This window comes from Chanodichthys erythropterus, chromosome 5, assembly GCF_024489055.1.
Source record: "Chanodichthys erythropterus isolate Z2021 chromosome 5, ASM2448905v1, whole genome shotgun sequence".
Classification (NCBI taxonomy): Eukaryota; Metazoa; Chordata; class Actinopteri; order Cypriniformes; family Xenocyprididae; genus Chanodichthys; species Chanodichthys erythropterus.
The window spans coordinates 17,940,354-17,952,687 of record NC_090225.1 but is presented as its reverse complement, the minus strand read 5'-3'; the positions used below and the strand labels follow the sequence as shown (position 1 = coordinate 17,952,687).

The following is a 12,334-nucleotide window of genomic DNA, read 5'->3' as shown; positions in this document are numbered from 1 at the left end:
TTTTACAATGATACATATAAAACCTCGAAAACTGGCTTTTTTCTCCCGGGGAAAAAAAGAGGTTCCAAAAGAGGGTTTTCACAGTGATGCCATAGTAGAACCATTTAGTGTTCCTCAAAGAACATTTCAACGAACAGTTCTTAAAAGTGACATTTTTAATAATCTAAACCATTTAAAAAATCTAAAGAACCATTTTCTAATATAAAGCAAATGTTTCATGAATGTTAAAGGTTCTTCATGGAACCATCATGGAGAGTGTACCATCCTCACAAAAACATATATCAACATGTATAAATTAATTGAATTAAATCAAAATTAATTATTACATTTATATATTATTACATCTCTCTCTCTCTCTCTCTCTTGATCTAATAAAGGTCCATGAAAAGGGCCAAATGTACTGTGCTAATATGAAGGAATTTTCTATATTGATTTTTCACAGTTGTTTTGGCCAAATTTTAAATTACATATTGCATTAATTTAAAAATATACTTTTTAAAAATAATTTCTTATCTAAATATTATTCAGATATGATCAAATATTATAATATTATATAATGGTTCAAATGTTCATCATTTTGGGCCGTGAAATAATATTACCTGTGCTTTAAGTGTGTCAGAATATAATGCAGTAGATGTGTCTTCCTTTCAACCTTTAGATGGCACTATTGGTGTAAAATTACCCCGGAATCATCAATGATGTCTGTGTGGGTTGAAGCCTATTCCTGGCTGTGTGATTAGCCACTGTGACACTTGATACTTAACCACAAGCTAATGCAGCTTGGGAAAGGCATCGTCCTAGGAAACAAGGGTCACCTGCACTGAAAAGGAAGTCCTTGATTCCATTTAAGTCCAGTGAACTTGGCCAAGCAAAACACGATGTGACTCTTAACTTCTTCTCACATTACTTTTCCAATCCGGTCCCTAAATAAAGAGAACGCTTGTGGATTGTTGTGCAAGTGAATAATGTGTGAAATTCACCTGAACCTACTATGTCATTTTGAGGCAAAATAGTCATTCTCATATTAATAAAAGTCAAGACAACCCTTAGAAGTGTGAATGGAGAATGTAAAAGTTCTTGTTCATGTATCTACAAAATATAAAACATGATAAGAGTTGAATGACTAAAGACATGCTCTCACCCTCCTAAAGTCTAAGGTAACATGACAGATACTGTTTCACCTGCTAAACACTTTGCTCTTCCAGCCAAATAGCTTGGCTTCCCGCTATTCTTTCAACATCTGCCGGGAGAATCACGGTGTAATTGAGGCTTTAAAAAGGCATGCCAGAAAGCTCACCAGATGCATCATTACTGTGTTCGGCCTGTCTTTTGAAAGCTAAATTTATGAAGCGGTCTTTGCTCAGGTCTCTTTCGGTGGTTTGCACTCTTTACTCTGAACGCTGTTGAGATGCTAGAGCATGTGTCCAGCATGGGAATAGATGCTGTACAAACAAACAAAACAACTGGAGCTATGAATTAAAACAAATTAGATCATAATGCTTTCAAAAATGTCATTAGCGGTCTCTCGTGAGTGCTTCTTCCCATCCAGATGTTTCTTCTGAGATCAAAGCAGGAATGTGCTCTAATGGTGTAAACATATTTGTTGTGTAATACTGGTAGATAATACAGGAAAGTAGACCTTTTGTCCTCAAATTGCCAGTATGATTATACAGTGATTTGTGCAGGTGCAAAGTGTGTAAAGTGGTTTTAATCCCATGTCTTTGTAATCATTGCCTTTTTATATACCAGCATTTCCAATGTGACCTGCGTGCACAGGCAAGTGTAAAGATAAAGTGTAAATAATCGTGTTATGCCAGACGTGACATTGCTTGGTCTGTGGACAATGTTTGTGTGTGTTCCTTTGTGTGCTGTAGGTTCCGAAAACGTAATCCTCAAATCCCCTTCCCATAAGGCGCCTCCAACCCCTCCTCACATCCTCTGAACTCGGAAGGTCTTCATTACCTTTGTCAGAAACAGAGAGCTTGTGGCTCACCCACAGTTCCTCAAGGGGCTTTTGATAATGACCTTGCTCTAGATAGATAGATAGATAGATAGATAGATAGATAGATAAGATTAGAATAGATAGATAGATAGATAGATAGATAGATAAGATTAGATTAGATTAGAATAGATAGATAGATAGATAGATAGATAGATAGATAGATAGATAGATAGATAGATAGATAGATAGATAGATAGATAGATAGATAGATAGATAGATAGATAGATAGATAGATAGATAGATAGATAGATAGATAGATAGATAGATAGATAGATAGATAGATAGCAAGTGAATTGGTAATAGGTTAGGGTATAGGTTTGGGTATAAAAGGTCATGGCTCACCACTTTGTGCCAAATTTCATGAGAAAAAATTGTCAAACAATTCAAAAATCACATTTCTAAATCCATGTTTGCAAAGTATTTATGTCTTTCCCCATCTACCATACATAATATTGTGAAAAGACTCCAGAGAAGGAATCCAGAGAAATCTCAATCCGTGTAGGGCAAGGCAGGAAACCTCTTGTGCGTGACCTTCGAGCCCTCAGATGGCACTGCATGAGAAACCATCATGCTGCTGTGTTAAAAATGGCCACATGGGCTTGGGAGTACATGTTGTCACTTAACGCAGTCTGCCGCTGCATCAAGAAATGCAACTTGAATCACTGTTACGCAAGGAGAAAGCTATACATTGATTCTATTCAGAGATGGTGCTGAGTTCTCTGGACCCGAGGTCATCTTAGATGGTCCAAAAGACAGTGGAAATGTGTGCTGTGGTCAGATGAGTCCATGTTTCTGTGTTTTTGGAAAAAACGGACATCGAGATCAGGTTTGCACCTGTCGCTGATGAAAATCTGGATGGTCCCTTTCGTCTTTGTGAATTCGACTTTTTCCAAAAACACACTGAAATGTGGACTCATTTGACCACAGCACACATTTCCACTGTCTTTTGGAAACATCTGTCATGGTATGAGGGTGTATCAGTGCAGACGGCATGGGTGACTTGCATATATGTGAAGGTACCATTGACGTGCCCGGCCTCATTCTGCAAGAGTGGTTTCTTAGACATTATACACCGTAGAGTGGATGTGCTTGACTGGCTTACCTGCAGTCCAGATCTGTTGAACTCCTAAACCTAACCCTAAAATAGATTAGATAGATAGATAGAACGTCAGACAGACAGATAGATAGATGGCAATTACCTAATTTTACATGCTTTTACAGAAGCTACACAGTGTAAAATTCACTGCCTTCATTTTAGGAATATCCACAATGTCATCCTCAATATGAGTGAGTGCCCATTTCCTGCTGAGCTCCAAACCTATGTATTAATATTTATTAAAGTGACCACGTCTTTAAGTCCCGTGAGGCCATATTTCCTGCATGATTGTACAATATCTGCACGGAGGTGTAGGCATTCCTTTTATCCTCAATGACAAAATCAGCTAATGGATTGCCCCACATTGCATATGATCTAATTTATTCTGTGATTGACCGTAAATCACATTAAGCCCAACATGAGCCCCACCTTTTAAGAATCACACTGAGCAGCAACTGTACTGTACATTGTCTGGGGTTGTTAAATGTTTCTTCTGTTGTTTAATAACAAGTATAGTTATGTTAGATGTGCATATATTCATTTAAATGGATAGTTTGCACAGAAATGGAAATTCTGTCAGCATTTATTCATGCTGAATAACGTCTCTCATATGTTATGACATGGCTTCAGAAGATTTGGAATATAGCGCATAAACGCACAAGTCATACAGACCTTTTTTATGCCATTTTGAAGCATGACAGCCTCATTCCTCATTCTCTTACATTATAAAGAAAAAATGGCCAGGATATTCTTAAATGATGTAAGGGTAAATAAATAAATATAACATTTTCATTAATTCCCATTTAGTAATTTTTGTTGACACAGCTGAGATGTTTAAGATAACATGGCTAAATTCCTATGAGTTACCACAGAAGAATCCCAAAGAAAAAGAAACCTGCCTGGAGTGTGATAGGACAATACCTTTGCATTGTCATCCTGTGACTGCACCAAATCCAAGGGGGCTTTAACATCAGAAGCATGAGGTATTTGTTTGGGATGGCATGGATTATCCATGTCAACGCAGGCCTCCGCTAGCTCTGGATGCTAATGCGCTCAGCTGCTTCTATGCTGCAAGTCACCGCTTTGAGGACTAGGGAAAGAAGAGGTGTGTGGCTTCCTTCTTTGGTTGTTCCGTTACCTCTTTGCAGATGTCTGCTCCTGCACAGACCCAGCAGCCACCCATAGCTTTTAAAGTCTAACCTTTGACCTTGGATTTCTCACTTTGAGGTGTATAACACTAGGCGAAAACACTTACAGGGTCACCAAACATCTTTCTGGCCTCTTTAGGAACACCAGAGAAATTATTAAAACACATGTAACAGAAACAGTTATGATTTCTCAGCCCGGTTTCACAGACAACGATTAGTTTAAGCCAGGAGTAGGCCATAGATAAATTAGGACATTTAAGTAGCTTTTATAAATGTGCCTTAGAAAAAAACAAACCATTACTGTTGTGCATTTTGAGACAAAACAATGGCACGGACATATTTTAAGAAATGTCAGAGCAAGTTGCTTTCAGTTAAAACGGCTCAAACATCTATTTTAGTCTGTGAAACCGGGCAATAAAGATCTATAAAACAACCAAAGGTAACTTATTTTCAATGACAGTCAATTTGACAAAACTAGGCTCCTTATGTAAATGAACAATGCAACAACTACCAATAGGGGTGAAGACAGTGGTGCTCATGTGATCTGTCTCTTCTGAGATACTGAAGTGACGTGTCAGTAAGATAAAGTGCTAAAATGTGCTTTTGATCATAATAATTAAAAAAACGTATGTTTGATTCATGCTTTGATAATGATGATACATTATGCACAAATGTAATTTATATACAAACACTTTCCCCTCCAGGCTGTTCATTTGTAATAGTAAGAAAAGTGATTCCTTGTCATGATAGAATGACAACCCATTGGTGATCAGATTTTCTAAAGCTAAGGCCAGTTACGATAATATTTAGGGCATCCAGAGCAGGAACACCCACTAGTGACAAATTACAAGCGATAAAATTTTGTATGTGTGAGCGAGGCATTACTGAGGTGTGATGGAATCAATATAAACAGCAACCGACCTAGAAATTCAGTGTAAGCCTCAGCAAACTTAGAACAAAAAAGACAACGCACAAAGAAAACAAAACATGTTTAATTGGCTCATTGTTGGAAAAATATACTTTCAGCTTCAATATATCTATTATCATATGTGCTGTGGTTTAGCATAAATCCCCTCAGTGTGTGTTGGCAGCTCTGAGCAGTGTTTGTTTTAGACATCCCAGAGGTCGCTGGCAATGTGTTAAGTCCGTTAAGACTCGGACCACAGAAGGTCGTGAACCCTGCTTGCTTTCAGGAGCCTGTGACAGGGGAAATATTCACCAGGCCATAACTGTATCATTAGCGGCACTGATTATCCAAAAGGCATGATGGCTACTTGCCCATCTGAGGTCTGAGACCATCACTAAGGGCTTGGAGGAGATGAAGGACGAGTCTCAAGTAACATTAATGGATTGTTATTTCCAGGACTGGGACCCTGCAGTTCTGAAGTCAAGGGAGTAGAGGACGGAGGCCAGGGCAGCATAGAGGTGAGTGCTGTTGAAGCACAGGCTGTACACTGGGCTGCTGGTGGTGGGCGCCAGCTGGAACATCTGTCAACCGAATATTGCAAACATGAACTTCACTACAGTCATGTAAAATACTAAAAGGTACTGAAACATGCATGCTCACAGTTACCTGTAAACAGCGAGTTTGCCGTTTGTCCCAAAGACGCACTACTCCATAGTATGATGAGCCACTGGCAATCATGTGATTCTTGTCTGTCTTTATACAGTAAAGGGCGCTGTCATGAGGCTCCTCCCACTCCATCACACACTTCCTGTTAGAAAGGGAAATTTAATGCTACAAAAATGCTATTTTATAGGGCAGTTCACTTAAAATGATCAAGTATGCAAAATTATTCAATATGCACAAATGCAAATGTGATTTAAGATCTACAGACGGGGAACATTTACTGGTAGAAATGAATTAAATTGTGGTCTGTTCTTCACACAAAGCTGTCTTATGACTCCAAAGACTTGAAATATAATACACGAGTTGTATAGACTCCCATTAGTATGTTTTTATTGACTTTTTTGGAGCTTGACAGCCCCTGGTCACTATGTACTTTCAGTGTATGGAAAAGAGCAGCATGACATTCTTCAAAATATCTGTGTAAAATATTTTGTGTTCCACAGATGAAAGCAGTGTTATTTTAGTATCATTGTGATACTCTTATAGTTTTTACTAATATTTTGAATTAGATTTTATTTTAGTTGTTTTGTTGTGCGTTTTTGCCATTTTCATTATTTTTATTTATTTATTTTTTTTTTTAAATATGTAGTTATATTCATTTTTATTTTATATTTTATTTTGTTATAGTTTTAATATGTTAATTTAGTAAGTTAAACTTGGCAACTGACTAAAATAAAATTGATTATTAAATTTTATTTCAGTTAATATTTATTTCATTATTTTTTATTTAATTTTGTTATTTAAGTAACAAAAATCTTTTTTAAAATGGTTTTAGTTTTAGTTAACTATAATAAATTTGGAAGAAAAAGAAAGACATGCAGGTTTGGAATGACATGAAATTATAATTTTTTTGGGTGAACTGTCCTTTTAAAGAACAGTGGGTTATTAATTTTCCCTTATAACTTGAATTATTTTAATGCACATCACAAAAAAAAAAAAATCAATCAAATTATGAACTGAAATGAATATATAATGCACAGCTGTGCGCATTTGGACACATTCTGCATCCAAACATGCATAGTCCAGAAGTTATAGTTATTCCACAACTCCAGCCATTGTCACATTGTATTAGACCGGTCTTAAAGCAGAGGGCCAAAGCCACCATGGCTAGCTCTCGCTGCGTGGCTTAAGGGCGAGTGTCTTATTTGTGCTGTCAAGCCACAAGGGTGAAACCTCATCCCTTGTTTACGGAAAGGGGCTTTCTTGTTTTAGAGCAGGTCGGGGAAAAAAAAAAAAGGGAAGGACAGGGCAAGTGTCTGTGCATGTGCTGAGCCAATAGAGATCAATTCTCCATTAATGGTGTGCTGAATAAATCATGGAGAGGGAGTGTGGCTGGGCCGTGTTGCAGACAGCAGGGCAGCAGGAGCGTGCGGGAGATGTCTGGATTGCATCTTACTGTGCTGCATATGTGTACACACATGCACTCACACTGAGAAACAAAACATTAAACATGGGCTGGTTCATTCCTCTTACGTAGTTTTTGTCAGAAAAAAAGTGTGAAATTGTGACTTTTAGGGGTACAACAGCTTGTCACTGGGGAGTACCTTAGTACCTTAGAGTAGTAATCTGTTCCCTTAAAATACTACTATAAACCTTTTAGGATAGATAAGATAAAAAGATGTCCCTTTGAGGGTACTGTCTCAGTGATAAACTGTTGCACCCCTAAAGGTACAATTGTTGCAGTGTTTACACTAGAATAAATATTAAAATAACAGTACTCTTTTATCACAAATAAGTGAAAATGGGGGTGAATTTTAAATCATTTTGAAATGCTGTTACCACATCTGGCATGTTCCCAAATGCTAACTTACTTCCAACATAAAAAGTTGTATACAATCTTCCTGGTGTTTCTTCATATTTCAAACATGTTTTCTTGCAAATTATAGCTAATTTTATTTTCAAGAAGACATATTGATCAGTTATTCTTTTTCCAAAATTCAAAAGTTTATGGTTAAACTAATCCGTCTCTCGCCTCACATTTTTAACCTTTTATATATGCAACAACAGAGCTTCTGAGCAATCAAAATCAAATGAAAAGACCGGCACAAATCCTCCTCAATTATTCACAATTAATCAAAAAATTAGTTTCACACACTTAACCATCATGATCAGTTTACTCTACGACTGAATTAAAGTGCCCTCTTTTTATAGACGATGACGACTTTCAGATGACTAACCGCTTTGAATCAAGACGTACCACATATTGAGTCCTGACTGGTCTTACTGTGAATTATTGATATCTTAAGAGGGGACATTTGCCCCTCCCCAAACTCTCCAGGGCCCTCTTTCAATCACCTCTGATTTGTGTTACTTGACTGCCCATATGCGATTGTGAGGGTCCCCCCTCCTCAAAGCCCTACATAGAGCCCCAGTCCACCCCACAAGCAGCTCGCTGATCCCCAGCACCCGCCCTGTTGCCCTGGAGACGCGGCGCACCACATCAATATGGCCACCAACCGGTGTGGACTTGGGTGGGTGAGAGTCCCGGCGCAAGAGCCTCTCTCGACAAGGGGGTCCTTTTCAATCTCTCAGAGGAACAATTGTGTCCACAGACCCAAGAGGAGGCTCAAGTCTGGTTTCTTTTTTATCTAAACGGTACTCTATGCACGGGAGGGCTTATTAGATTAACAGAGAACACTAATCTTCCTCACAGGCTCTCAGAGACGTACCGGCTAACTTTATTAGTCTCCGTAGACAAGGCCAAATCTGCTGACAGCACAGGTCAATGTAAGCGCTAAGCCTAATTCAACACGAATCGTAACGGCAATGTGCTGAAGGTTCCAAGCCAATATTCCACAGTACCTGGAGCAGATGCGCAAATCCCAGTAGCGGATGAATGTGTCGTAACCGCAGGTGAGGAGCTGGAAGGGAGACTCGTAGATGATGTCCAACACACCTGCTCCGCGGCGGAACTCTGTACCAAGACACGACACCAGGTGACACCTGGGAGAAGGAGATAACAGAAGAAGCTTGCAGATTATACCTTGTCAAACCTCATTGAAGAAGATTAACACATTAATAAAAACACAGACAGCAACTTTAAAAGCAGCTGAGAGAATTACGTAAACTTGCTGGAGGCCGATCATTCCAGAGCGCGAGTTGAAAGCGACTGGACAAGTGAGGTCACCTGCATCTCGTCGTCTGAGTATCACTTTTATCAAAGCAATTCGGTGACTGGCAGGCTCATAAAACAGGTCATGTTTACTTGTTGTTGAGATTGGAACGTCTCCCAGTCTTCACAACTCTGAGTCAATAAAGATCTAATTTCAAACCAAAATGCCTTCATTTGCTCACTTAATCTCTTATTACCATTAAGTCCCACTATACTCCTGCATTTCCAATGTCCACGGACCACACAAAAGCTAAATTAAGTCTTAGGATGAGGAGATAAAAAGTAAACACCTTTCGGAGTTTGAATGGGCTGCTAAAGCAGCTTAGTTTGGTCGTAAGGTACATTCCCAGATACGCAAGAGAACCGTGAGGAGTGGAAGAAAGGAGATCGAGGGTAGAAAGGGGGTGTCGGGCCTAGCACCACGCTCCTATGATCACAGACCCAACGGGTCTGCGGCGCCCTCCGCCCCCACCCGCGCCGCAGAGGCCAGATTATTGTAGAATCACAATTTCTTTGTTGCTATTTAATTCCCTCCATGACCGTGACTGTGTGCGACTTGTGGACCTTTGATACCTGGTCCCTAGCAACCATTTAGGGGAGCCCAATGGCCATAGCGACCACCCCCCACGTTCGAGGTCTCCTGTGAGCTTGTTCACCGAGGGCAGACTGGTAATCCCCAACCTTCGCTCTGGGGGAGACAAGGGGGGTCTTTCTTAGACACAGGCTCTTTAACAGATAGTCCCGCAGAACCAAAGGCCAAGACCCTGGTGGGCCTAAAGACAACCTCTCTTGTAGCCCCTCGGGCATCTGCATACCCATCATTTACCCCTTGCTGCTAAAATAACACGCTGGCAACAACTTGAACTGATGGCAGTGCTTAACAATGGGGACAATCAATTAAATGATGCAAAACATTTGTTTGCAAAACATGCAATTTGCATCAGATATTTCTTTCTAAGTGCTTTAGGAAATTGTGTAAACTCAGGTCGGGAGAGAAAGAGAGAGAGAACATCCGGCTTCTGCCCCGAGACTTTGCAAATGTCAAAGCGCGAAGTGAGAAAAACAAGCATCGTAAAAGAAGTCCTCGCATCTGTGCTCTAATTTTAAAGCCAGTAATAGCACTGTTCCAAGTACAACAGCAAACACCCAGGATTCTTAAATTGTTAGGTCACCGGTTTTTTATGCGTCCCATGTTTTTTGTCCCGTTTTAGAGAGAACCTGTGAAGATTACAGGATGGAGGATAACCATATAATCTTTTAAATTACTGCATCTGCATGGCAGGCGACCTTGTTCTTCCAGCGTCTGATCTGTTTGGGAACGTGTGGCGAGACTGTCCCTTCTCCAAAGGCTGTCTGATCACGGCTTGTTCGACGAGAGATTTAGATTGAGGGGAAAAGGGTTAAAGAGCTGCTGAGGAAAAATTGATCTTCGATTTAAACTCAGAGTACAGGAGTCATTTAGCAGAGTGACAGCACATGTTTTATTAAGGTCAGAAGGTGAAATGGACAGATTAATTAAGACACGAGAGCGACTGTCCCAGTGGAGTAATACATATACAGTGCATCCGCCAGCGTTCCCTCTCGAATGTGTGTTCAACTGCCGCCAAAGAAAGTTTGGTTTGCCTTCTCCTCCTTTAAGCAAGCAAAACTAGAAATTACATAACAATAAGTGAGGCCCTATCGTGGCTTTTTTCGCAGCTCCTGCCGAAGGAGATGTCTAATGTTCAGACATGTGGAAGCTGAGAGGTCACTAACAGACATGTTGGGGGCAACTGTGATATTTGCAATCTGCTAAAGTGATCACATGAACAATGTAGCCACCAAATATAGACAGACAAACTAGAGGGGAAAAGCTTTATTTTCTACATCCTTTTAAAGCGCTCCTCAAAGAGCAAATGACCTCAACCTAATCCTCTTTGACCCCTGAATATGTTTAAGCTCAAGCAAAAGCAGCACTCAGTACTTACAATACTTACCCACACACACAGACAGAATTTGTAGGGTTTTTTTTTTTGGGACAGATTTTTTTCCAGCACTGATTTTACTAGGAAAGCTGCAGAATATTTAAATGGATTTAAGAGTAACACACTCTTATTGAGAGTTAAAGGCATAATTAAATAATATTTAATAAATTTAATAACATTTAATGTGTGCGCATGTGTGTAATATATATATATTATATATAAAAATTATAATTTTTTCAAAATTATTATTTATATTAAAAATATATTTATATACATATATACTCATGTGAATATAAAGAAAAAAATATATACACACATTGTACATCTATGGTCTTCTGCAATTGTGGTTTCATACATAATATACTTTTAAACTGCCTTCTTGCCACTGACTACCTAAATCACATAGTTAAGTCTTCATATTTGTAAAAAACTAACAAACTTTCTAACACCCCTAAAGAAAGTTGAGAATAAATGTCCTCCTTTTTAATGTTTTATGTCCTTTTTAAAAAAAATCCTTATTCTGCACTATAAAGAATGGCATGTGTTCGTAATTAGTTGTTGAGTTATGGTCTCAGGGCCATCAAAAAATGGTGGGGCTGGCCTCCCTAACAGTCCTCTGTCTCCGTTTGACCATTTGGGCCACACACACACACACTTTATGAAAGGGAACTTTAATGAATTGATGGATTTTGAAAAAGGGCAATGCTGAGGACATTTCTTTGGGTGTTAGATCTACAGGAAAAGGTCATTTTGAGCTAACGCTCTTGTAAGGTTAAGTGTAGAGGGTAAACTGGCACAGGGAAGCTATGGGAAACAGTCAGTGCCCTGAAAGGATGTGAGACAGGTACATAAAGAGCCCTGCTGAGGTTTTCAGGGCCTAAAACAAACAGAAATCGCATTGCGCCGTCTGCATGTCAGCCAATTTAGCCCACAGTCGAAATAACCACCAGCTAAGAGAAAAAAAAGAAAAAAGAATGCCATGGACCAGGACAATGGAGACTTTTAAATGTCACACGCGTTCTCTTAAAAACAATGAGATTGCAATTTGTATAAAACAGCTCTTGGTAGGATCCAGGAATTTAACCCTTTTCTTTGAGAGAAAAAATGTCAAGAATTTCTAGGCAATTGTGAGATTCTTTGATGGCAAGAGCCCCATGAAAAGTTAGGGGTCCTTTTAAAGCACCACTTGTGTGTCCCTGACTAAGGCTGATCATAGACTTTTTCACTTTAAAGAGGAGAAAGACATTAAAGAAACAACGTAATTTCCATGTCCAGGTCAGAGTCAGAAATACTAAAGTCAGAAATGTTTTTTTTATAATGAAAGTTTAATAAAACTTAATGCATACTCTGGGTCCAAAATTAACTTAAGTGCTTTCAAGTAA

At 39.1% G+C, this 12,334-nt stretch overlaps 1 protein-coding gene across 1 annotated transcript in view; it reads right to left on the bottom strand.

Moving 5' to 3' along the window:
• Positions 1–5,225: 5,225 nt before the first annotated feature.
• Positions 5,226–12,334, bottom strand: part of fbxw4 (F-box and WD repeat domain containing 4) — a 28,480-nt gene continuing 21,371 nt past the window's right edge. The window contains exons 7-9 of the mRNA XM_067386359.1: positions 8,679–8,819; positions 5,820–5,961; positions 5,226–5,734 (exon numbers count right to left, since the gene is read on the bottom strand). Coding sequence (XP_067242460.1) covers positions 5,600–5,734; positions 5,820–5,961; positions 8,679–8,819 — 418 coding nt within the window. The 3' untranslated portion in view covers positions 5,226–5,599. The remainder of the gene's footprint in view (positions 5,735–5,819; positions 5,962–8,678; positions 8,820–12,334) is intronic.